This window comes from Notolabrus celidotus, chromosome 13 (genome assembly GCF_009762535.1).
Source record: "Notolabrus celidotus isolate fNotCel1 chromosome 13, fNotCel1.pri, whole genome shotgun sequence".
In the NCBI taxonomy this organism is placed as follows: Eukaryota; Metazoa; Chordata; class Actinopteri; order Labriformes; family Labridae; genus Notolabrus; species Notolabrus celidotus.
Window position 1 is genome coordinate 8,376,731 of NC_048284.1, and position 27,871 is coordinate 8,404,601.

The window sequence follows — 27,871 nt, forward strand, 5'->3', positions numbered from 1 at the left end:
ATAAATCAGCTATTTTTATTATTTTAAGGCTATATTGGTGTCTATTTTTGCATCACCTAAGCTACTCAACAATAGGATGTTTAAACACTGTACAGGCAGGCACTGGTGGTCTTCCCTTCATCATTATAAGACTCGATTCAGTAGCAGGATGATCAGAAAAGAAAGGATTAAAAAGAACACATCAACTGGATTGGGGCTAAAATCCCTGATGTCCAAAGTCAGACCCTGTACAGATCTTAAATCTTGGTCGAAGTACTTCTGAGGCTAACCTCATCACACTGCAGTTTTGTTGCACTTCTGTATTGGCTTAATTTTTGAAGACCTGAGGTTCCTGCTTATTTACCACCAACAACACAAAGATGCACTACAATTTAAACCACCTACACAGCTTTGTTCACAGTATTAATTCATATCTGTCAAAGCAGCTGCTGTGTTCAGTCTAATTCAGTCATTTCCAAAGAGGACGTGTAAAAACAAACATACTTATCTCTTTCCTGTTTCTAAGTAGCAGCGAGTTCTATTTCCTCTCAGGCGTGAAAGCACAACTCTACTTGATAACAGCATGGGAGACGACAAAGCATACACGCAGGATCTTTATGGACACACAGTGCAAGGGATTGTGGGTAACCCAGAGGGAGTTACGGCTTGACAAATATTTGAAGTGCAGCCCCGGCTCTGTTGTCCTCAGTCGGAGCCTCAGGATGATAATGCTACCTTGGAATTATGCATCACAAAGGAGGCAGCGAGCTGACAGTGGCAGAGTCAGAGGAGCTAAAACCATTAAAACCATTTCACAGAGATTCATATGATATGAAAAGTGTTCTTCTTTTATTTGTTTTATTTCACAATCATTTGAATGAGAAATTGATTTTCAGGTCACCTGAGACAAATCAATAAAATGGATCGAATGTGCCTAAAAATATCCTGGGCGGGTTGATTCTCCTCTGTGATTACCATCTAAACAGACAGACAGGGATTGTCACTCAATTCTTTTGATATATTTTGTTGTCCAAAAAACAATCTAAACAAATGACATAGTTGTAGAACTTGTAACAGCAATCTGTACATCTGCATTTTTTAATCTCACAAATCCACTTACAATCAAATGTACAAACAATGACTCACATTAGAAGAAATCAGATTATTCCAAAAGTGGGAGTCGAGAAAAAAGGGCCAGCAACAGGCGATAAAATCCCAAACACTGAAGTGAAACTTACAAAAAAACAGCCCCACACAGAGGAGAGAGAAAGACTGACACTGAGATGTGTTCATTTACAGAGTGCAATCACAGCATGACCATTATACAAAAGAGTTTTGTCAGGAGGATCATTATTTGCAATGGAAATGTATCAGTGCATCTTTCAGGGTAATTAGATCTGCACAGTGTGTTCGTTTAATTACTGATGCCAGCTTCCATCAAAGAGGGAGACTCAAAAGTGATCTGCCTTCTCAATCACGCTGCTTTTTGTTGGAGTTCCCAGTTTGAATGAGTCACACTGTGTGGACAGATTTCTCATATCATTGTATATTTTTCATATTAAATGGATTTAGTTCTGATAGAAGAGCTGCAGGAGTCCAGCCTCTTCCACTAACGCCAGATTCTGCAACTGAGAAGACTGGAAAAAGGGGAAACGGTTGAGATAAACCAAACTCCATCTCCTCCAGCAGCTTTACACATCACTGTCCTGCCCCCTCAAGAGGCCCACTCTGTAAATTGGTTGTGTCCAATGTTGCAAATCAGTTTGAGCTCATGGATCCACAGCAGGGATGGTGCTGACTTTGTTGTTCCTGCTGATCCTCCGTTCAGGCCTCGGTTTGGGCAGTTTGGTCTGGATCAGCTCCTCGGGTGTGTTCCCGAGCGGAGGGAGCAGCCTCTTCTTGCTGTTCCTCGTCTCTGGTAGCCACTGAGGCGGCAGCTCGAATGGTCCAAAACCGAACTGCGTAGAGTCCTCGGCCTCTGTGGGTGTAGCTGGGGCCACCTGAGAGGAGGAGGCGTAAGCACACGTGTGGACCGGAGAGCCCCGAGGTGCTGGGACTGAAGGAGGGCAGTCCTTTGTGATAACCAGCCCTCCTCCTGCTCCCTGTTGAGGGTCCTTTTTGGTGCTCCCCTCCCCTCTGAGGCTGCCCAGTCTGGACCGAGCACTCTGGTCCTCTTTAGGGACAGAGCAGCCTCCTGATCCTTGTGAAGGGATGTCGTTCTCCTCTTCTTCCTCTTCCTCCTCAGATGGTCTAAAAATCTGTTGCTGGCCGATGTTGAACATCTCCAGCAGCTGGCTCCCCGATCTACCGGCTGTTTCAAGTCCTACAGGCTCCCCGATCACACCCTCTGCTCCTAAAGAGGCCAGACCTCCTGTGCTGACCACGTTCCGGCGGCTGTAGCGTCTGTAAATCCTGGCCAGCAGGTCCAGACAGCTGTGACGAGCCGAGCGGTTCACAGTCAGGAATAAAAGCGGGTTTGTGAGGAGGGAGACTTTAGGCAGCCAGAGGGCTGTCAGGAACAGAGAGATGGGGAGCTCTTTAGAGTCTGCCAAAATGGTGCGATAAACCACTAAGGCTCCGTAGGGGGCGCTGCAGGCGGAGAAAGCCAGCACCACTGCCAGCAGAGTGGCGTGCAGCTCGGCCTCTCTCTGCGACACGTACGGGATAGAGATGCTGTTCTGAGGAGTCCGCAGCGCCGCGATGATCACCTTTTTCTTCTGGCTTGCACTGAGCGCTCTGCGGATCAGCAGCATGAAGAGGAAGACCAGAGCGAGAGGGAGGATCACTGTGGTGACGTTGTAGATCAGCACGTACACCATGTGGCCCAGAGAGCGGGCGTGGTCTTCTGAGCAGGACGAGGTGACATACACGTCAGTTACGTTGGTGACTGCGAACACAGGGAGGCTCGCCACCACCGCGTGGACCCAGATGTAGATGACCAGGTCTCGGGATCTTGTGTCTGAGATCTTCCTCTCTAATGGGTACAGCACAGAGTAGTACCTACAAATGACGAAGAAAAACAACATGAAGACTTTAACACAGGAGGAAGAGCTTCAACATGCAACAGAAGGAAAACAGCAAATGTAAGATTAAAGGGATGAATAAATTATTCATAAATAATAAAGAGTTGCAAAAATGACAAATAAACTGAAACAATGGGCCTCATTCACTCACGTTAGAAGCACAAATCTGGGATTCATCAATATATTCTTACTTGAATTTGTTCTTACTCTGCGAACAAAAATAGAACTTCTATAGCTACAATATTTTTTTATTATAATGGGTTAAATTTACTATTTTAGACAATTTTGCCAGCAAACATGATGCCCATGTCCGCTAATGTTAATTTTCAAACTAAGCTAACCGAGATCAGAGTAATAACGTGTAATAGCCTTCAATTAAAGCTCCTGTGAGGAATTTTTGACTGGTCATGAAACAGACTGAAACTAGCTGTGATGACTTTTTATGACCAACAAAAGCAAACCAGACAATCAACAAGAAGAACATTTCTATAAATGTGATTTCTAAAGCTTGTAACCGCTGTGAGGGGGTAGGTGTCAGATTAGCAAACAGAAGAAACAGCATTTTATTACATTTACTATATCAAATATTTCCAGTGTGTGATACATTTAACTTCATCAGACCATGCGTACACACAAATGATGACAACCAACTTTCTCAGAAAACACATACTCTTTTAACTAAGTGCATGACATTTAAACTACTGTCAGTAAAAGAAAAAAGCCAGATGACTGTCATATAGCAATCTGGCAAAAAGAAAGGAATAAAACTCATCACATTTTCTATTTTCAAGGTTTTGTTTCAAGGTTAGATACTATTTTTTTATTATAACGGGTAAATTTTACTATTTTAGACAACTTGAAAAAAATTAATTCTGGAACACATCTCACGACCCCCCATTTGTGTCTCGCAACCCCCCAGGGGTCTTGACCCTCACTTTGGGAACCCCTGCTCTAAGAAACAGATGGTTAGTTGGTGAGCATATTTTATGTTATATTTAGTTTACTAATATAATACTGACAAATAAAACAACAAGAAACACAAAATCTGTGACTAATTGTTCAGAAAGGTCCTGCTGCAGGCGCCTCTCCATCAGGATCAGATTCTGGATCAAATTCAGAGGGTTAAAGTAACGCGGGTCTGCGAGCAGCCGTGTATATGCATGCAACATGTAAACATTAGATCAATGTGCTGGACAGCTGAGGCCACATCCACTTCCTGAGGGGGCGTGGTCAGAGAGCTCATTCTCATTTAAAGGCACAGACACAGAAAACAGCCTGTTCTGAGCAGGGCTGAAAAAGACAGTAATTACAGGAATGCCAAAATCTGATTTCAAAGTGTATTTTTGAGCAATAAAGTTTAAAGACATGTTTTGGGGACCTCTTAGACCAATGTATTTTGATGAAAAGAGCATAATATGTCACCTTTAAGTCTCTATCCTGTTTATGCTAAAATGTTGTTATATATGTGAGATATGGTCTTAAAACCTGGCTTATGACTCCATATGCAAGTCCGGAACCCCCCCCCAGTATATGCAAGGTGGTGAGAACACTATTGGCTGGTACACATGTCATGAATCCGACGGTGATTTTGCATAAGCACTTATTTTGTGCGGAGAGTAAGAACATTTCTTGGCATTTATTAGTGAATGAGGCCCAATGATCTTAGACTGAAACACAGGAGAAAACATTCAGTTGTTTTTAATAACTTGTACACACCAAATATATCCTGCAGCCTCTTGACACATGTGTGCTGTCATGGTTATACAGAGGTGTATTGATAGCGTGCGTCACTGCTACTGTTTCAGAGATTTTAAATGTTAAACTGGAGCTTTTTTGCTTTATGCTTGAAGAAAATATTCATGAATATAAGCTGAGAAATCATATTCATCATGATACAAACAAATGCATGATCCATGTGTACTAATAACAAAGGTATCTCTGGTTTGAAGACACTTGGGTCCTCTGAAATGATGCAATAACCATAAAAATGAAACTCAAAATTCATACGGGATAAAAGGTAGACTGAGTAAAAACAGTGTGAATATTTCAAACACATCATGAAAGGATTTTCTCTTCCTTTATCATCGGTGCACTCCCTTATGAAGAACTTGAAACCTGTGGGTGCTTTCAGCGCACACATCCTCAGACACATATCTCTCCCTCTCTGTATCACAGATAACAGCATGCAGATTGTCTTTCACCCTTTTGTTGTCTCTTGACACTAAGCAAAACAAATTCCTTGAAGGACTCACTCATAGCCTTGGATTGTCTCTTCATCAGCACATGCGGCCGTATGAGTGTGTTTGCGGCGTCAACAGGCTTGTATATCCACACTCTCGATTAGCCTCCTTGGGAATTAATAATTCATAGGTTTGAAAGCACGGTTGTATTAGTTGCTATGGAGGCAATTTAATCTGTGAGGCTGTGAAACCAAGGCTGCAGCTGTACAGAATGTGACTGCAATATCAGTAATAAATAAATGAAACAGTTGTAATACTGTGCTCTGTTAAATTATATTGTTTGATTTCGTCCTGTGTGAATTTTTCAACAGGCTTCATATTGTTCAGTAATATTCACTATCTTTGTGAAGCTTTGCCTCTTCAGTACAGTCATCCAATTGTATCACTCTCCTTGTCCTGTGTTATATCTAGTGTCTATACCCTGAGGAAACCTCTGGATATTCAAACACACTAAAATTATGATTCAAATATGCAGAATGAGGCCGCTGCCAACAAACATGATGTCCAAGCACGCTAATTCTAGTTTTAAACAAAGCTAACTGAGTTTAGAGTAATAATGTGTTAAAGCCTTCAATTAAAGCTCCTGTGAGGAATTTTTGACTGGTCATGAAACAGACTGAAATTACCTGTGATGACTTTTTATGACCAACAAAAGCAAACCAGACAATCAACAAGAAGAACATTTCTATAAATGTGATTTCTAAAGCTTGTAACCGCTGTGAGGGGGTAGGTGTCAGATTAGCAAGCGGAAGAAACAGCATTTATTTATGTTTACTATGTCAAATATTCCCAGTGTGTGTTACATTTCACTGTTAAAAGAAAGAAGGACTAGTTTTTTTATTATTGGAAACATAATTTACACATGTAGCTTAAGGACAAACTTGACGAAGGTGGCGTAGGGAATACTTTGTCCATAGAGGGAGCCAAAACCAAGGAGCTTTAAGGTAAGTCATGTGGTAAAAAAAGAAAAAGTTTTCGAAATGCGACCATGAATTACATATTTAATATTATCTCTAAAGCAAGTTCCTTTGTCGCTAATTTAAAAAAAAGTTTAAGATACTATATTCACGGTGAGTCACTATAAACTTTTTGTTTAACCTCATAATTTGAACATAGACGTCTTCAGAAAAGAAATACGTTTGCAGAAAGTGACAGGAGCTGATAGTAAGTTTGATCCCTCTGAATGTACTTTGAGAACTTGTTGTCAGGTTAGTTAGCTTACTACCAAGCCAGCTTGATAACTGAACCAAAGCAGACTGGCTAGCTAAATGATCTTATCTGTTAAAAGAAAGAAGGACAGGTTTTTTATTATTATTGGAAAACATAATTTACACATGTAGCTTAAGGACAAACTAGACACTGTAGGCATAGGGAACACTTTGTCCACAGGGGGCGCCAAAACCAACACACAAAGAAAGTTCCTCACAGGAGCTTTAAGGTAAGTCATGTGGTCAAAAAAAAAAAAAAAAAGGTTCGAAATGCAACCAGGAATTACACATTTAAAATATCTCTAAATCAAGTTGCTTTGTCGCTAATTTAAAAAAGTTTAAGATTTTTTTTCTTTTATTTAAGCTCAATTCAAACAAGGACGTCTTCAGAAAAGAAAGACTTTTGCAGAAAGTGCTGAGACAGAAATTGATGAGAAAATTTGATTCCTCGGAATGTACTTTGAGAACTTGTTGTCGGGTTAGTTAGCTTGTTACCAAGCTAGATTGATAACTGGACCAAAGCAGACTAGCTAGCTAAATGATTTTATCTTTTCTTTTGATAACTAGTTTTATAAAAATCAAAAAGACAATGGGAAATTTATATACAGAGAAAAGAAAAGGCAGAGAGGAGAGCTTTGTTGACTGTGTGCTAGCATGTTAGCAGTTAACCATGGTCTCAGGGTCCTTTGTTCCCCTGCTCAGTACCCATTATCTTCAACACAAAGGTTTGGTGTTTAATATTGAATTATATGGTGAATTCTACCAACGTTTCTGTTTCAAACTTAGGCGCTCTTACCCACAAGTAACAAAGTCTCTCAATCTTGATGGCTATATCTCCAATACTAAAAATATTTAACCATTCAAACTACATTTGAAGAATACATCTCCCTTTGCTCTCTCAAAATTTGAGCACTTACATTTAAGACTTTCATGTTACCCTTTAGCAACATGGTTAACTGATTGGTGTGTTTCGCCTGGTGCCTATAAACAATGTTTTCATCACTGTGTTTTTAGACTTCTGGTTGCTGCTCTTGTCATGGGGAAAAGACAGAAGCTGAAAAACTTGTATTACCATTTTAGCTATGAGCATTTTTAGTAAATGTTTAATTAAAGACAGCTAGACATAAAATAAAAAGCTGTTCAACTAGTGTCCAGAGTGGTAGCTGTTTTAACTCGTTTTATACTCAGCTCTTGGGAGTCGCATCTTATGTCTCACAGCTGCTTTATAATTAAAGTTTGATTTGATTAAGGCTTTCATCAGCTTGACTTTAAAAACATGTGTGTTTATAACTGAGGGATGTTACGTGGGCAGCAGCAGCAGCAGCAGCAGTCATCTCAGGCTACTTTGAGTTTCAGTTTTGAGCGCTGCAGGGAGGCCACTCAGCCTGGAGTACACATGCTCCATCGATCGCAGCTCCCCCTCCCCCGACCGCTCTCATCCACACCACAGGGTGTAGATGAAGAAGGCAAAGGAGCTTCTTCCCTTACAAAGAAAGTCTTCTCAAGTTTATGCACCATTTTGATATTGCTCCTTCCATGCTTCCTTTTCTCAGTTTCCATTTTCAGAAAGAGAATTCCTCTCGCTGTCCCTGCCAACCAATGTATTGATGAAGTAAACAGGGGAGCGATTTGAAACATCCACTTCTTGCATGTTTTCCTTTCAAATCCTGCTAGGTGAGTGGGAGGTAGCCACAAGCCTTATTCAGACTCATATTTCAAAGTCAGATGAGCAAAACATCACTTTTCTGCTACTCAGAGACAGAGTGCTTTTTTAGTTTTTTGCAAGAGCTGATTTCTGAATTTATTTGATTTCATAATAATTATACAGAATAATAGCATCTACCTCTACTGAAACTCGATGCATATAAGATTGGTGCTTCATCATTAAGTCAACCTATTTTTCATACAGTGGGAAAATACACTTAAATTTATCACAACCCTCCAACTTGTGAAGGGCCTGCTGGTTCTGTTTTTGTCGCCCTGCAAGTCACTACTGGGCGGGGTTTTGCTGCTCCACTCATCTCCCACTCACCCAACAACCACCACAATGATTTACTGACGCACACACCTCACCTTTCTACATTTTGATTTAATATATCACTTTCTTATTCAGTACATTTTTACATTGTGTAGCAGACCGTGTATTTCCCTTCTTTTTGTCATGTCTTTTGAGCTGGGTCATCACACAAGAAACCTAACATAAAACAGGTCCAATATCAAATACAGAGAACGACTTTCACCATCAATGAGCAAGCACTTTGCAACTGTGGTGTAAAAAAACATCATTCTACCAGGCAGAAATCATGAGCAGAAACAAAGTTATTGATGGACAGTCATCTGCCAGAATTGAGTATATGTAGACAGAGAAATAATAATAATAATAATAATAATAATAATAATAAAAATATTTTTTTTATTTAAAGGCCCCTTTCAGAGCACTCAAGGTACAGGGTAGAGTTTATAAAAAAGAACCAAATCAATCAATCTTTATTTTTATAGCGCCAAATCACAACAAACGTTATTTCAAGACGCTTTTACAAACATAGCAGGTCCAGACCGTACTCCATGTTAAATTATTAACAAATACCCAACGCAAAGACAGAGTAAGACTCAGTCTTACCCATAGATTATATAAAATATGGACGTAGTATCCGTGACGTCACTCATCTGTTTCTGAAGCGCTGTTTTGAGCAGTGGCAGTTCTGGGGAGGGGCCAACAGGGGCCAACAGGGGCCAGTGCCCCTACCTATGTCCCCCCCCTCCACACCAAAATAATATTATACAATAAAAAAAACTTTGGTATCGCGCCGACTTTACAGGCGGAACACATGCGTGTGGCACTTGGTTCCAGTCCCTTAGAGTACTAAGGGACTCATGTTGAGTGCCAAACAGCTGCTGTCAGTCTGCATTTTGATATAGTACACAGTAGTATGTATGACTAGGATATAGGGATGTACTGATGTTTTGCCAGTTTGTTTTCAGCCGGTCTTCGCCCTTCTCAGTCTCTTTTGTCAGGATTGAATGTGTCCCTCTGACAACACCCTTGGCCCCAGCCTGGCCCCCCAAATAAAATTGGTCTAGAACCGCCACTGGTTTTGAGGCCAATCGGCGGCAGCAGCCATTTTGCTGCTGTCGAGTGATGGTGACGTAAAGAGGCAGGCTTTGTGTGTGATTTCAGGTACTTCCGGAGCCAGCCTCAAGCGGATCCTCGATGAACTACAGTTTTTAGCACTTCCGCATTGGACTCATATTCATAGACCTGAGGTTGCCGCTTGGTCTTACCTCACCTTAATCCACCATGAGCATTGCACCTCGCAGTATTTAGCTAGTTAAAGCTAAAAAACTTTCTTTTAACAGGCAGAATCCTCGAGCAGAACCAGACTTATGTAAGACAGCCATCTGCCTCAACAATATAAAATCGGTCTGATAAAATCAACAAGACATGATGCAGAGTGACAGAGTCTGACAAAAATGTAGGTTATAAAAGGAGAAAGAAAGGGAGACGTTGACAGAAACAAGAATTAAATGAACATTAACTGACCTGTCGAGTGCGATGGCGCTGAAGCTGAGCACAGTGACCGAGCAGAACAGTTTGTGGAGGAACTTGAGGGTCTTGCAAAACATCAGAGTGTGAAGCCACCAGCAGCAGCGCGGGCTGGCACCCAACGCCACATCGAAGGGGACGCACACCAGGCCGGCACAGATCCCTGAGCACGCTAGGTTCTTGATGAACCGGTTGGTGACAGATTTGAAGACGTTGGTGCAGCAGGTGCACCACAACACCGTGGCGTTTCCTGTGGGGAGAAAGATAGAGGTGATTTTCACATGTAACAAACTTTGAAAAACCAATCAGAAGAATACCGATGTGATTTTTTTTACATCCTACATTTTTCACCAGTTCAGCTGAATGTCACCAAAAGACAAAACACACAAAGTTGAATGAAAATACTCCACACATTCATGTGAATACATCTTTTAAACACTACAGCACTCGTGAAGGAAAGGTTCATTTGAAGCCCTCTTCAAGCACGTTTTTAGGTTTCCTCGCCTGGGCACCCCAATTTCCACTCAAAGACCAGACAGAGAAGTTGAGTCATCAGCTAGAGACACTAAATTGAACATTGTTATCAAAGAAAGGTCTTTCTGAGTGAAAAGTCACATGTATGAATAATGTATCCCTCATGTCTCTTTCCCTGAACTTCTTTCTTTGCTAATGCACTAAACTAAATTGCACTTACTCTCTGCACACAGACTGTGACTAAGTGAATTAAGGAATAAATGGACTGCATGGATCAAGAAGTGAGACGGAAAGTTTCAAGCTCTATAAAAGATGTGAGAAACACTGTGCCTAAGGTTCTTATTTTTATGTCTTGCACAATCATAGACTTCTTCTTTGAATTGCTACCACTAGCCAAACGATTTCCAAGGCCACAACCATCAGCTAATTAAAATTTTATTGCTACATAGCAAGGTCAGAAAAGCAAGCCAATGATTATCCGTGTGGCTTCGCATTTAAACTCAATTATAATAAAAATAGAATAAAGCGACATTCAGGAATCAACATTCACAGCTGCATACAGCTGTCTTTCTCTGCTTTTTGCAAAACATGGTGGTTGCTGCTGTGTGGAGAAATTTGAAATATTTCTGCATCTTTTACACACATAGAAGTGTCTGCATCCATTATAACTCTTATTTTCTATCATATTCCTTTTGTTGCTCCTTTTTTAGTTTGTCTTTAATGACTGATTGGTTTTGTCCTGCAGTATGTCGTCTTGTTTTAATCCACCTAATTTTTTTTATTCCACTTTAAAATCATTCAAGCCATCAATCAATCTTTATTTCTATAGTGCCAAATCACAACAAACAATTTCTCAAGACCCTTTGCAAACATAAGGATAAAACCAGTCCCATCTTTCAGACAGGACTCAGTTTGATCTCATCTTAACAGCCAGAAACCTTGAGCAGAACCAGACTAATGTTAGACAGACATCTGCCTCAAACGAGTTGGGGTTGAGAGAGGGTTAGAGGGAGATGAAGAGAGATATGACAGTGATGAGACGGATAGCAGTAGTTGTAGAAGCTGGAGTCGGGCACGTCCACACAGCAGGCCGTCTACTGCAGTGACTCAGAGGAACCTACGAGACAAGGGAGCTCAAGGACTCCAGAAAGGTCTATGGTTGGGACAGGGAGAGTTAAAGTAAGTGATAGGCAGGGAGAGGGGGTAAATCAATTGTCTTTATTGTGTACACTGCTTTATGTGGGCTGGTACACTCCTGTACACACTTCTTAATCTAACCCTTTGGTATAATTTTTTGTAATACTGGAACTTCTTACAAGCTGAAAGTTATCTTCCTGTCCTCTCCATATTATAGTTTCTCTCAGTGATTCATAAGAGCACCTAAAAGAATTACCCATGGTGCACAGTACATGACACTGACTTGTCTGTTTTTTCTGGACAGTAACGTACATCAAAATCTGCACTGTGTTAGATAAATGAGAAAAATAGGATAAAAAAAAAAGAAGACAATAACAATGTCTGCCTGGCTCCAAAAGGGCACCGAAAACTTGAATAGGAACATGATGCAGAGGTTCTTTGTTTGTGAGCCACACTGAGCAGATCGCCATTATCTTGAACTGTAGAAATTTACAATGTGATGATGATTCACTGATCCACACGCCAACAAGAGAACAAGGGGAGTACTGGTGCTTATTTTTCCCACTTAGAGCACTGATTGTGGAATACTTTGAACGGCTTCGCTTTGTATGAAAGATGCTGGAGTATAATTAAGTCTGTTATAATTATTATAACCAGACCTGCATCTGTTTTGAATGGATCAACATCTTTAAATGAGAGGACAGGACAAAGGATAGAGCCGAAAACGAGGAAGAGAGAGTGGTGAATGAGGGGCCTTCACTTAAGCCTGATTTATACTTCTGTGTTGACTCTACGCCATAGCTACACAGCAGTGGCATACACTGTCGTGAACACTACATACTTGTGTGTTGGAGCTCCCACCTCACACTGCAATACTCCACAGAAATGCTCATCAGCTTAGTCAGTGCAATATCTATGCCCATCATATCACTCGTTCCCTGTCTCACTACATTCTCGGCTTGTTGTGCACCATGGCGACTGAATCCCAGCCTATTATGGGTTTAAGCTGATAAACGTTGAGCATTAGTTGATCATGCTGCAATAATTGCAAAGACAAAAAGAGAGGAGAGGACGGAGGAGATGGAATGTAAAGCTGCTGATTCAGTGCAAAGTGTAAATGCAAGAAATTGCAATGCTACCCAATCACAGGGCTTGCAGTCTTGGGTTGCATTGATGCCTAATTACATTGTATAAGCCTCTGAATAAGGACAAGGCTACTCAAACCTCCAGTGTTTGCTACAGCATAGATTTGACGCAGAAGTATCAGCCTGGCTTTAGACGTTAGGTTTACATGGGTGAGGGATTCAACCACTGAGCTAAAGCAGCAGCCAATTAAACTAAAAACTGTGCACACAATGCAAAGAGATGTTGATGAAAGCCTCCTTTTTTTAAATTGCTAGTGATTTTGATGAGGTTAGATTACAATTTTTCATTATTGTCACAATTATGTTGTTATCAGTTTAATTATTACCTTTAACTATGAAAACTGCAGTGAAGAATCCTTCCTCTGCAGGCTGAGGCAAGGACTAAAATTAATACCTAAACAGAGGGAGACAGCCCTCCAGGTGCATTCAGGGACAATGTGGCATTTTTATGTTAACACCCTTCCATATTTGGGAGAAGGTGTTGCTTCTTAATTAGGTTTAAAAAGGTGAACTTTGGACTCCCTGTAGTGTGCAGACTGACGTCAGGTCACACAGGGACACATGTGATAGCAGCCTCTCAAGATGTAATTATCCACAGAGTGTTAGCCGTGCTCTCTCTGTCACAAACAGAGCAAGATGTTCTCTCCCGAGGAAAAATTATTTATTTTTCTTCTGAGGTTATTTGATTCTGATGTCTGTAAGTGCTGAAAAACAGGTCATCAGTAGCTGACGTGCAAGAGAAAGCAATGTAGTTACAGCTTATGTAAATGAATGTGTGAGAATCCCTGTACTATCAAAATAAAAGCAACGTTAGACATAAAAATGAATTATTGAGGATAAGGTTTCTGAAACTCGCCCTGAGAGCTTTTAGATGATGCTGTGAGAAGCTGATTTTAGGGGAACATGTTGTGCTTTACTGATTTTGACTGCAGGGTTTCAGAGACACATTGTGTTGCACAACAGCACACAGGGGTTGCATTTCAGGGAAACCCTAATATAGCATTAATTAATGCTCGGCCTCTGCACTCTCTGAAGCGGACTCACAAGGATTAATGAAATAAAGCTGAAATAGACTTTGTTTGGAATGCAGCAGCACATAAAACACAGAGCGCACAGCAAATTAACATCCAGAGTCATACTTTCAGGTTAGACTATAATAAAAAACTGCACTCAAGGCGGTGTGGGCCAATGCAGCCGCCAACATCTTTATAAAAAGAGATGAAGAATGAGAAGTAAACAGGAGAGGAAAAAAACTCTCACAACCTCAATTATATGAAAAATAGATTCCTTGTAATTGCCTTACAAAAAACAACAAGTGTGACCTGATCTGGCTCCTTTTAGTCATCATCTCATCATTGGAAGATACAGGAAGTGGTGGACACTTGAAGTTTTACAGGAAACAGTTTGCAATAAGCTTGACAAAGTGTTGCAGTCTGCATGTCAAGGGTTAGTTTATTGTATTTCACTAATGATGCCATAAGAGGAAATTACTATCTCAGTGAGATGATTGGAGGACTGGAGATGCTTGGACCGGGTTTGTGAAACACAGTAAAGGAGATGAAGTCAGTGGGGAGACAAAATGCCAGTTGGGAGCCAAAACAAAGTTGAGAGCTAGCTGTTTATCCCACTCTGTGTTTTTTTTAACTTCTCTCCTTCTTTTCTCCTAGTTTTCACTCTCTTTTTTCTGCTTTCTTTCCTTAGATAAATGCCTTACCTGTCCTCTTCCTACAAATACAGACTCTTCTTTCTGTTTTCTCTCTCTCTCTCTTCTCTGCTTTCTTCCCTGAGAAAGATTGGGTGTAGGGCAAGGTAGAGCATACAGCCTATTCCTGCTGGATTGAGCTATAGGTGTCTCGCTTTGCCTTCCTTGTCCTCGTTCTAACATCTCTCTATAGACTCTTCTTTCTGTTTTCTCACTTTCTACTCTCTGAAAAAAAATGGGGTCCTCTTTCTAACATCTCTCCTCTCTCTGTACTCTCTTTTCTTTTTTGCATGTTGATATGAGGGGTAGCATAGAGAGGGTGCCTTGAGATGCAAAGCTAACTCTTGTGCCTCTCAAGGTGTCATGTCCCTGAAGGGATGTGCCCACTTGATGAACTGGTAAAGTGTTGGTTTTTGTTGCCAATCTGGTCCCATATGGGTGGGAGCCAGGTGGTGGAGAAAGTAGTATTAGCATTGCCAATGACTACTTCTTCCATTGCTCTGTGGTCTAGTTCAGATGACGCGAGTTGGCGCAGCCAGTGTTGAACAGGTTTCATCATGGACACCATGACTAGTTTGCAGCCACACAGCCCCATACACAACAAACTGTGATTATCTCTGTGTTCTAACTTCTTTCTATCAGAATCAGCATTCACTTCTTCAACACTTTGAGCTCCAGTGGCAGTTTTGGAGATGCTCTCAGCCTCTCACCCAGTCATCGAGCCATCATAATTAGGTTCATGTCAGAGTCGCTCACATCCTTACACCTGTCCTTTTTTTTAGGGATGCACCGATCCGATCCTGGTATCAGATATCAGCTAGATTGGACTCAAAAACTCGATCGGATATCGGTGACAAGGGGCCGATATATAGTGCTGATCCATATGGCAGATCTATTCATCTCAGTTCTATGCTTTTCTGTGTTTACAACAGCCATGTGCATGGTCTGTGCATTTTTGCCCGGTGGAGCATGATAGAGGATAACTACAAAGGCTCCGCGGTTTAGGTGCATGTCACGTTTCTTTTGCTAACAACTCTGCTGGAAACTTGCAACATGTGCAGCGGTAATGTTTTGACGGATGGCAGTCGCGCTGAAAAACATAATGGGAGCCCAAAGGAGGAAGTTTACGTCAGCTGTAGCCTGCTGCAAAGAAGCAAGAAACCATCTATCAATGGATTCAAAGTGTGAAAAAACTGACAGGTTATTGGATTTAATTGTTCTGGATCCTTGAAATTAAGGGATTCCAGCCTCTGGTTTAGCACTTGGAACCCAGGTACAGTTCACCATCAAGTCAGAAAAGCCTGAAGTTGCCAAAACATGATTCTATCCTCACATTAAGGAATAGAGATTGTTAAATAAATACCAGGATTGAATCGGCTAGTATCGGTATCGGCAGATACCAATGTCCAGGTATCGATATCAGTATCGGGACCTAAAAAGTAGGATCGATGCATCCCTACTTTTTTTGTGCTCCAAGCACATCACTACCTAAACCTACCTGCCACTCACAAATAAATCCACCAGTCTACCTTTAACTTATCTGCACTTGGGTTCTGCCTTCCTGTCTGCTTTATAAACATCATGACGGCGTTTATGTTTAACTTACGGAGGTCAGACCTTTCCCAGCATACCTTATCTGGAATCCCTCACCATGCTCAGCGTTTACAAATCCCCTCCAGGTAATTTTAGCACAAAGAGGGCTCTTGATGGGAGCTGTGTGAGAGTTTATCTTTAGAAGAGCTGCAGTGATGTGATGTCACACCCTCATGGTGTTTGCGATACTGGTGATGTATGTGGGATCACAGCTCCAGGATTGCATGTTCTGTGACACATATTTTACAGTGTTTCCTACTTTAACTTACAGGAATAAGAGAGGCAGCTTGTTAATTTCATTCAGATACTAATTGACGATTAACTCTTTCACTCGATAAGCATGATGGGGATTATCTTTCTGCTGTCTTTGTTTGAAAACTCTGTATGCTAATGTTACAAAAGTCTCTTTTATACACAATTAACCCCCCCCCAGGGGGATTTGGAAGCACTTTTAAAGTTAATCTGTGTCACAGTGTTCAAGGCTGGGGGTGCAAAGTGCTTCACCGAGCTGAAACTAATCAATAAAAATAAAATAAAATACCTCCTTTTAAATATGTTCATGCAGACAACAGAGACCTTTATCCTTTCATCATTCAGGCGTGTTTTGTCTGTAACATCACTTCGCCCCTTTGTCCCTCAAACACTCAACCAGCACTTGACGGACACCTTAGCAACAGCACTCACGGCAGCCAATAAGGAGAAAGGGCAAACATTAGACATGATTGCTTTTTCCACTTAACAAATAGCAACTATAGGTAACAACATGAAAAAAATCCCAAATACACAGCAGAAGCTTTGTTAGTCTGCCGCGCACACAGAAAAGTATCTGTGGATTGGTGTTAATGAGGTGCAGCTTTCACTTTAGACTTCCAGGCTTCAAGGTGTCTAAAGATAGTAGCATGTTGCTAAAACTCCAAGTGTGAAACATAATTAGCATGCTCAACACCTCCTTTGTTGCATCACCTTGGTGTTACAGTGACTTTAGTTTAAATGAAGTATCTTTTTATGAATGGTAGACAAAAGGGGGTGCAACGGATCACAGATCACGGATTGAGGGTCATGGTTTGGATCATTTTTTAGATGAGATAAAAAAGAACATTATATGAACATTTTTCACAGTTCCTGGTATTGCATTGACATGAATATTATTGCACAGTTATAAATATAAATTTTGCACTTGAGGGGATTGTTAATGTCAGCTGTTTGTGGGTGTTTAGTGTTGTGATGGCTCTCGTGAAGAAACTGTCTCTGAGTCTGTCCATGCTCTGTGTGTCCTGTAGCCCTGGCCAGAGGGCAGCAGGTTGAACAGGTGGTGACCGGGGTGGAATGAGTCCTTGATGAGTGATTAGTGCAGCAAACTGCAGTAATGCTTCTTGTTTTTCAGTATTTGGTAGACATCTAGCATACACTTAAATTTGTGCTCCTGTCTCCCCTCACTCACACATTCAGACTTTGCAGGGGCTGACACAGACAGACAGGCATCGGACGTGGTCAACAGTTGAATGGATCAACTCTGATCAAACAACAACAGAACACAGAACCTGTTATCTATGAGGGCCCCTTTCTGCAGTCCTTCATCACAGTCAGTAATTTTAGCTGCTGCAGTGCTAAACGAGGCTCATTAATCTGATTAACAACTCACTGAACTGTGCTTTATCTGGAAATACTCATACAGAGGTAATTAACAGCTAACAACCACGGATGTTTGAGTCATTGTGAGCAGCAGCTGCCTTCTTTTGTTCTGAAAGGTGGAGAGACGTACACTATGAGGCTTGAGCTGGTGCATTGAGTCGAGAGACATAGCATACAGAATGGAGGCGGAAGGTAACAGATAGTGTGCTTTCTTAAATTCTCTGAAGCTAACTAATTAGATGTATCATCTTGGCTAATTATAGCCACACAAACTTGATGTGTTAACAAATGCTGTACCTAATAAAGCAACACATAGAAAATATAGTGAAAATAAAACCTTAGTCCCTGCAAATTTGAAGTTAGAAGTGCTCTGTTCTGGTATTAATGTGTAGTATATGCTAGTGTGTCTCCATTTTAAACATTAAAGAGCACAAATGTAAGTGTTTCCTCCAGTTTCCAGTCCCTGTGCTGTGATAAGCTAATTACTTTCTAGCTCAAGATTAGTTTGAATTGTCTATATCTTCCTTATTCTCGCCTTTATGATCAAGTGGTAAATGCGGGTGTTGAAAAAGCCAATGCAGAGTGCAAAAAACTGCAGTTCCTCAAGTGTCCACTTGAGGCTGGCATCAAAATCCCAGGAAACCCCATTAGGTCCCATGTTGAAATGCCTATTCAAACAGAAGAATTTAGAGTGTTTGCAGCCTGGTTAAAAAAATAAATTCAGTTCTGCAGCTCAGTTATTGATTTATATAGACTATACCAAGGAGAAATTAAGGTTAATAGCTATGTATGAATTTAAACAGTTAAGGGAACGGCTGAGTTGGCTGATGGGCTTGTTAAAGCTGTTTGCTCAGAGGTCAAAGGCATGCCTCAGCTCCACCTCTTTGCCTTATCAAAAGTTCTCCTACCTTAACAAGCTCAAAGTTCAGTTCATATGGATTAAATTGAACAAGTTAACACTTATAGTTCAATATTTACGAGGTTTATTGTCCAAAAAATGAAAAATCATTAGTTCACATACATTTTTTGTAGCCACACCTAAATTATTTTTCAGTAGAGCGTCCTCTGCTTCAATTCCTGACCTTTCCTCATGTAAATGAATGACTGTAGTCTACTATAGAATCATTGACAGATATTGAGTTTAAAAGCCAAGAAAATCCTGATTAAACATAGGAACAAATCTGCAGCTTTGAAATATTTAGAAACACATAGAGCTGTAATTTGTTGGCCTGATATTTGGCTAAAGGATCTGCTCTGAACACCCAAACACAGGGAAATCTGATTCGTAAAGACTATGTGGTTGAGATGGTTTTAACATCCCCTAGAATGAAAGGACTGAGGGTAAAGAAACACTGAACACACAAAGATAAAGAGTGAATTGTTCTCAATTCTCAAAAAGCAATACCCATTGAAATCTGTCCTGATTTGTTCATAAAACTCCTTTAAATGTTCAAAAGAGCTGGCTTCATCGGCACAAGAAAAATCCAGAAATTAAGTAAATTTCAATTAGGAACACAAAAGTATAACGAAATCTCGAGCATCGATGGTTGAAAGTGCTGTATGAATATTGAAAAATATGTTTTCTTTCTTTCTCTTCCTTCATTTCTTTTCTTTTCTTTTCTTTAATCATGATACAAAACCCCTTTGATGTTGTTAACAGTAGCTTCAGAATCATGGGCTCACATTAAGCCCTGTAGAGTATCACCAGATTTATTATTCATTGTTTTATTCTCTCAGTTATTCATGTATTCATAGTCAGGTCAAGAGTTTGATGCTGTGTAAATTATTTTGAATCTTTTTCGCTGTAAAGGTGGGATGAGATGGCGGCAGCCTCCACTCAGCCATGCACTCGGTTTCATTGATTGTGGTTTGTGATGCGTCTCATCCTAAAACTATTCATTGACAATTCTCCTGTTTTCTATAATCAGTGATCATGACTTGTTTGTGTTATTGGTTCACCTTATTGTGTATACTCCTTGGGGATATTACTTCAACAGAAAAAGGAAACCCTTGTTACTAAAGATGTGTTTTTGTTAACATGACGTTTACTTTGAAAAGGATTTCCCCTCTATGTACAGATTCTACATTAAAATAATACATCGACACGAGAGTGGAACCACTGTAAGTCTGTGCATTATCAACTAATCACATTTTAGTAAGCTTTGGTGTGTGCAAGAAAAATATCCTGTTAGCAAAGCAGGAGGAAACAATTTAGTGTAATGACATCTCAGCTGGCTGCACGGTGGGGCAGTGGGTAGCGCTGTTGCCTCACAGCTAGAGGGTTCCTGGTTCGAATCCCCGGCCGTGCGGGTGCCTTTCTGTGTGGAGTTTCCATGTTCTCCCCGTGCATGCGTGGGTTCTCTCCGGGTACTCCGGCTTCCTCCCACAATTCAAAAACATGCTCAGGTTGATTGATCACTCTAAATTGCCTGTAGGTGTGAGTGTGTGCATGAATGGTTGTCTGTCTCTCTGTGTTAGCCCTGTGATAGGTTGGCTACCTGTCCAGGGTGTACCCTGCCTTCCGCCCGAAGCCAGCTGGGATAGGCTCCAGCCCCCCGTGACCCCTAACGGGATAAGCGGTCATGATAATGGATGAGTGGATGGACATCTCAGCTCCCATTAGCGGTTATCTGCTCGCAGGTGCAACAACTAAAACTCCATTCTATACTCATCATTTCAATTTAAGTGGCAAATCTGCTTGGCACTGTGTTGAGAAAACCAATCAGCATTGAGATTTCCTGACCTACTGGAATGCATCAGAAATGACTGATCAGCAACAAACATTTTAGAAGTTGTTTTCTTCTCCTCTTAAGCTCAAATCTGACAAGCTAGCATTTTATTTACAAAGATGCATCATCATCTTGTTTTATTGGCCAACTTAAGACACATGAATTGCAATTATATCACAAAAAAACCTCTCTTTGGGGCTCATTTCACTGCAGTACATCAGAGTAAAGCCTCTATGTCAGGGGTTCTCAAACTTTTTGGAGCCAGGGACCCCTTACAGGTGAGAAAATTGTCCAAGGACCCCCTCATAATTGTAACACAGATTAAGCACATTAGTGATGTGTCATGATCAAAAGCTGCTGCTGAGAGCTGATGCTTTATAGTGAATAAGAAGAGCCAGCTCACATTGAGAGAGAGCCGGCTCCCAGTTTTTTCCTTTTGCTGCTTAGCTCTCACAGTGCTCAGCCCCAGCTCTGCTCTCAGCAGAACTTTGCTTTGATTGGTCAGCATGGCGGCCATGCGGCCAATCATATATGAGGATATAGGATATAGGTGGTGGAGGGGAGGCTGTGTATCGTGGCTTCATCTGTTCCTTCTGAGGGGGATAGGGTTAGGGTTAGGGTTCTTCTCAAAAACAGGGCAAATTCTCACTGAGAGGAGAAATCAGATCAGCCCATCCAAGCTGAGGCATCCGATTTTTCTCAATGCCAACCTGCACTGAGGACACTGTTGGCTCGAATTTGGTTCTGGTTCTGTTTGCTTGAGTTTGGTTCTGGTTCTGGTTGCTTGACTTGGTTCTGGTTCTGTTTGCTGAAGTTTGGTTCTGGTTCTGTTTGCTTGAGTTTGGTTCTGCTTCTGTTTGCTTGACGTGGTTCTGGTTCTGTTTGCTTAAGTTTGGTTCTGGTTCTATTTGCTTGAGTTTGGCTCTGGTTCTGGTTCTGTTTGCTTGAGTTCAGCACTGGTTCGGTTCTGGTTCTAGTTCGGTTCTTGTTCGGCACGGGTTCGGTTCTGGTTCTGGTTCGTTTCTGGTTCGGTTCTGGTTCGGTTCTGGTTATGTTTGCTTGAGTTCGGTTCTAGTTCGGTTCTGGTTGGGTTCTGGTTCGGTTCTGGTTCGGTTCTGGTTCGGTTCTGGTTATGTTTCCTTGAGTTCGGTTCTGGTTCGGTTCTGGTTCTGGTTCGGTTCTGGTTCGGTTCTGGTTCGGTTCTAGTTCGGTTCTGGTTATATTTGCTTGAGTTCGGTTCCGGTTCGGTTCCGGTTCGGTTCTGGTTCGGTTCTGGTTCTGGTTCTGTTTGCTTGAGTTCGGTTCTGGTTCGGTTCTGGTTCGGTTCTGGTTCGGTTCTGGTTCGGTTTGCTTGAGTTCGGTTCTGGTTCTGGTTGAGTTTGGTTCTGGTTCTGGTTGCTTGACTTGGTTCTGGTTCTGTTTGCATGAGTTTGGTTCTGGTTCTGTTTGCTTTAATTAAGTTCTGGTTCTAACCCTAACCCTAACCCTAATCATAACCCTAACCCTAACCCTAATCATAACCCTAACCCTAACCCTAACCCTAAACATAACCCTAACCCTAACCCTAACCCTAATCATAACCCTAACCCTAACCCTAATCATAACCCTAACCCTAACCCTAACCCTAATCATAACCCTAACCCTAACCCTAATCATAACCCTAATCCTAACCCTAATCCTAACCCTAACCCTAATCATAACCCTAACCCTAATCATAACCCTAATCATAACCCTAACCCTAATCATAACCCTAATCCTAACCCTAACCCTAATCATAACCCTAACCCTAACCCTAATCATAACCTTAACCCTAACCCTAACCCTAATCATAACCCTAACCCTAACCCTAATCATAACCCTAATCCTAACCCTAACCCTAATCATAACCCTAACCCTAATCATAACCCTAATCCTAACCCTAATCATAACCCTAACCCTAACCCTACCCCTAATCCTAACCCTAACCATAACCCTAACCCTAATCATAACCCTAACCCTAACCCTAACCCTAATCATAACCCTAACCCTAACCCTAATCATAACCCTAACCCTAATCATAACCCTAATCCTAACCCTAACCCTAATCATAACCCTAACCCTAATCATAACCCTAATCCTAACCCTAACCCTAATCATAACCCTAACCCTAACCCTAATCATAACCCTAACCCTAACCATAATCATAACCCTAACCCTAACCCTAATCATAACCCTAACCCTAACCCTAATCATAACCCTAACCCTAACCCTAATCCTAACCCTAACCCTAACCCTAATCATAACCCTAACCCTAACCCTAATCTTAACCCTAACCCTAACCCTAATCATAACCCTAACCCTAACCCTAATCCTAACCCTAACCCTAATCATAACCCTAACCCTAACCCTAACCCTAATCCTAACCCTAACCCTAATCATAACCTAACCCTAACCCTACCCCTAATCTTAACCCTAACCCTAATCATAACTCTAACCCTAACCCTAACCCTAACCCTAATAATAACCCTAATCCTAACCCTAATCATAACCCTAATCATAACCCTACCCCTAATCTTAACCCTAACCCTAATCATAACTCTAACCCTAACCCTAACCCTAACCCTAATAATAACCCTAACCCTAACCCTAATCATAACCCTAACCCTAACCCTAATCATAACCCTAACCCTAATCATAACCCTAACCCTAATCATAACCCTAACCCTAACCCTAATCATAACCCTAACCCTAACCCTAATCATAACCCTAACCCTAACCCTAATCATAACCTTAACCCTAACCCTAATCATAACATTAACCCTAACCCTAACCCTAATCATAACCCTAACCCTAACCCTAATCATAACCCTAACCCTAACCCTAATCATAACCTTAACCCTAATCATAACCCTAACCCTAATCATAACCCTAACCCTGATCATAACCCTAACCCTAATCATAACCCTAACCCTAACCCTAACCCTAACCCTAATCATAACCCTAACCCTAATCATAACCCTAACACTAACCCTAACCCTAACCCTAACCCTAATCATAACCCTAACCCTAATCATAACCCTAATCATAACCCTAACCCTAATCATAACCCTAACCCTAATCATAACCCTAACCCCAATCATAACCCTAACCCTAATCATAACCCTAACCCTAATCCTAACCCTAACCCCAATCATAACCCTAACCCTAATCATAACCCTAACCCTAATCATAACCCTAACCCTAATCATAACCTTCACCCTAATCATAACCCTTACCCTAACCCTAAACCCTAGCCCTAACCCTAATCACAACCCTTACCCTAACCCTAACTCCAGGGTTAGGGTAAGAATGGTTTTGTAACAGAATAAATGCACAAAACTGGGCAATTATAAGGCTTCTCATAAAAAAAAACACACTACGTAAAAGGGTTTTCAACACAAACCATTATTTTTTGCAAAGTTAAGGTAAAACATACGGCTACGAAAGATCCTAAATTAAGAGTCGTATGGGAGTCGAAAGATCCGGCTCTTCTTTGGGAGCCATTTATCACTTACTGCCAGCTACATCAAAAATGCCTGAAAGTTGGACATTGCTTCCTGAGATATAATTGCTGTCAGAATACAGCCAGCAGGTTCAGAGGTCAATTCTGGTTTAACCATGTGAATTACTTCAAATTAAGTCTGAAGTGTGCTGTACATATAAATGACATCATTAATATTATTTTAAATGGCAGCCTTTTCAAATGATTCCTCCTCATTAAGCATTTCAGGGTTCAGGTAATTGAGGTCACTTCAACAGAAAAAATATCTTTTTTTTCTTTCAGCCATATGGAAAATTAATAGAGGAAAGTAAACAGTTTGATTCATGCTGCCAGAAAATGTATTATTCAGCAATTAATGTGGTACTACTCTGACCCTGCCACATGGTGCTGCCCAGCAGGAGGTGGTTCTGACTCAGAGCAATAGTCAGCTGATCATTTTGTGCCTGTTTTGGTGTTTAATCCACCCTCTTTCATCATGGAGAGCTATTTGTACGAGCTGCAAAAAGTCCAAGCTGTCATTGAGTCCAAAGTTTTCCAAAAGCTAGCAATCACAGCTGAGTGTTTGGGCTGTGATTAGAAAGACTTCTGATGGCAACAGTCACATTTTGAGACAAATAACATGTTCTTACGAAGTGATCCATTCAGGTTGGAGGATTGTTTTTTCTGGCCTCAGATAAGACGGAGGGGATTTTGAAAGCCAGGTTTGTTTAAGACTGATGTGCTGGTGCCATCCAACAATTCACACAGCTCCTTCCCTCATCACTTCAATCATCATCGGCATCATCATCACCGAGAGCAGCAGCAGCAGCAGCCTGAGCTTCCACTGGCACCAGCATGAATATCTGTCTCAGAGCCAGTGCTGTTTCAGCTTGAAAGAAACCCAAAATGTGTGTTTATCGCTGCTGGTCTCCGCCAAATTCACGATGGAATAAATAGCTTACACCTGTCACGTTTATCACTACACACTGAAGCAGTGTGCCAATGATTCACTGTGCTGTCAACACAAAGACTTCAGTCCAATGAGAGAAGGATGAAATGAAATAAGAATTTGTCTCTTCATGCACACCTCAATATGAAGCTTTTTACATACAATATCGAATTTAGCTTCAAACTAACATATAAGCAGAAAAATGGCAATTCACAGATTCATAAACACAGGCAATAACATGGCAAGCCCCTGGATTAAGTCGTATACGTAACATGATTCCTTGTTTTACTTCATGAAGCTCCAGGGACTGTGTCTGTGTCTGATGTCTGATATTAAAATAATGGAGAGAATGACTTTCTCCCTAAATCTAAGGACAGGAAAAAAATTTGCAATACTGTGAGTAAGGATGATGATGTATTTCTATGAATCATAACGTGAGGATGCATGCATGATCTACTGTTTCCTCTCATTGAGCTGTGTTGTGTTTGTTTACAGTTGCACTAAGCTGTATGTTTCTTTAGCACTACTGTCCGAGGTAAATTTCCACTCTGGGACACTAAAGGGAATTTGACAAAATCTAACACAAAATTTGGAAAAAATTATTTAAAGCTCATGTAAGGAACTTTCAGTTTGTGTTGATTTTGGTGCTCTCTGGACAAAGCGGTACATCCAGACTCCAGCTGCTACGGATGGGCCGGATTCCAGTGGCAACAGCTACTACCACTACTACTACTATCCGTCCCATCACTGTCATCTCTCTCCCTCTCTTCATCTCCTCTATCCCTCTTTCCAACCCCAACTTGGTCAAAGCTGATGTCTGTCTAACATGAGTCTGGTCCTGCTGGAGGTTTCTGCCTGTTAAAGGAAGTTTTTCCTTGCCACTGTGACTTGCTAAATGCTGCAAAGTGCTCTGCTCATGGTGGATTAAGATGAGATAGAGTCATGTCAGTAAGATGGGACTGGATCTTATCCTGTCTTGATGTTGGGTCTCTGTTAATAATATAACATAGAGTACAGTCTAGACCATGTTTGTAAAGAGTCTTCAGATGACATCTGATGTGATTTGGCGCTATATACATAAAGATTGACTGATTGATTGAGATTGACATCATATATTTTGGATGATCTTGTCTTGTGCATGTAGTGTTTTCTGACACATTTTTTTATCCTGCCTTCTTTCTTTTAATGGTCAGTGTGTCAGGCAGTGCATGTGTCTTATGCAAGCGGCAACCTCAGGTCTAAAAATATGAGTGCTAAAGGAAGTGCTAAAAACTGCAGTTCAACGAGGATCCGCTTGAGGCTGGCTCTGGAGGAACCAGAAACCACATACACACCAATTCAAAAAAGCTGATCTTTACAGCAGAAATAAACATGTTTACAGCCTGGTACAAAAGACGAGTGTAGTCTGGATAGCTCATTTCTCGATCGGCACACACTGTGAGGGGGGGGGGTGATTTTTTTTCTAACGCAGCAATTTCGAATATATTGAGAATTGCTCAACAGCAGCAACATGGCTGCCGATGACGATTGGCCTCAAAACAGCTCTTCAGAAACAGATGGGTGACGTCACGGATACTACGTCCATATTTTATACAGTCTATGGTCTTATGTGACATCTACCCTGCAGCAGCATTTTAAGGCATTGAAAATAACTGCAGAAAAATAATATGTCTTCTTGCTGATAATCTATTTTGCTTTCATAGCCCGTATAGATGCATCGGTATTCATTTCAGTCATTTTCATAACCATCTAAAATCTCCTCACAGGAGCTTTAAAGTTGATACTCACGAAGTGGTTTGAATGGAATTTCAGCATACTCTTTGTTTATATTTGCAGCTGTAATGTCACATATTTCATCCATTTGAAATGACTGCTTTTCCATTCTTTTAGATATGTAAAATAGGGGATTTCAGTGGAGTATTCCTTTTTTTATGAACAGCTTTTTATACAATTCAATTCTTGGTTTATTTGAACACAATTCCACTTCCTCATTCAGAAGCAGAGCTCTATTTCTTTTGGCAGACTTGTTGATTTCCCTCAGATATATTATAACTCTGACACAAAGGGTTTTCCCAAAGGAGGGTTCCCTTGACCTAGATTTTAAGAATCAAACTGTAGAGGCTAAAAGAAAACAAGAATGTGGATGTTAAGCTCAAATAAAGCAATTCTATGTGAATGATTCGTGTGTATGTCCACTCACCGAGAAGCGAACTGATGAGGATAAGGACCTGGATGGTGGTGGTGAAGTCCCGGTAGGCTTGCTCCCGGATGATCCTCTCCTGCTCGGCCAGCCCGGTCTCCCCCACGGGCGGACTCGTGCTGCTGTCCCACCGGGTCGGAGCACTCGAGGCGTTCAGGAGCTCCAGCCTGAGGTGGGCTACTGTCACATTGGCTGCTGCAGCATCTCCAACCCTCACAGCCCGGCTCCCAGCATCCATGTCGGTTCCTGGAGGATCTTTATGAAGAAGAGGGCTGGCGGGTTGTCAGCAGCCAGCGTTGAGGAGGCATGTCTGACTCTGAACTGCTGCTTGTGGAGGAGATGATGCAAAACGGAGGAAAATCTGCACAACACAGATGATGTCAGCCAGGATGCACAGGTAGGAAAGGTAAGGCGTGCAGCTGCCGGCAACGAGAAGATCTTTTGTCAAGACATCAAGTGAGGAAAAACATGGTGTAGCCTAATAACCAGACATTAGAGCAGACGGGGGTTATTCCTGTGCTGCACGCTCCATCATTCCATGATGCAGATGCAGAAGGAAAAACCGTCACAGCATCTGGATTCCGTGCGCAAAGAGGCTGCTTGGCTAGTAGGATGCTGCTCTTTGACACCGGTTTCACCTAAGATCACTCCGGGCAGCAAAGTGTCCATTCCGGGAGAAAAACGCGTGCAGCTCAGGTACAGCAGCACACTCAGCCCTCGCCTGTGTCTGTCAGGCTGGTACTCCCTCTGCCGCTGCCTGTCGCTCTGTGTCAGGTTGTTTATTGGTACAGTGAGTGGTGAGGGAGCCTGCAGACTG

The 27,871-nt window shown here is 41.5% G+C and overlaps 1 protein-coding gene across 1 annotated transcript; it reads right to left on the minus strand.

Moving 5' to 3' along the window:
* Window positions 1–806: 806 nt before the first annotated feature.
* On the minus strand, window positions 807–27,845 carry gpr176 (G protein-coupled receptor 176). Its single transcript, XM_034699719.1, has 3 exons — window positions 27,055–27,845; window positions 9,992–10,244; window positions 807–2,979 (listed from the first exon to the last, which is right to left on the minus strand). The coding sequence occupies exons 1-3, from the start codon at window positions 27,290–27,292 to the stop codon at window positions 1,749–1,751; spliced, it is 1,722 nt and encodes a 573-aa protein (XP_034555610.1). The 5' UTR covers window positions 27,293–27,845; the 3' UTR covers window positions 807–1,748.
* Between the last annotated feature and the right edge of the window lie 26 nt (window positions 27,846–27,871).

Excerpts from the sequence above, each read along its gene's own strand:
- gpr176 (XM_034699719.1), bottom strand. The coding sequence starts at position 27,292 with ATGGATGCTGGGAGCCGGGCTGTGAGGGTTGGAGATGCTGCAGCAGCC. Across the intron at positions 10,245-27,054 it reads CCTCATCAGTTCGCTTCTCG|GAAACGCCACGGTGTTGTGG; the intron begins GTGAGTGGACAT and ends TTCTCCCCACAG. Across the intron at positions 2,980-9,991 it reads AGCGCCATCGCACTCGACAG|GTACTACTCTGTGCTGTACC; the intron begins GTCAGTTAATGT and ends CGTCATTTGTAG.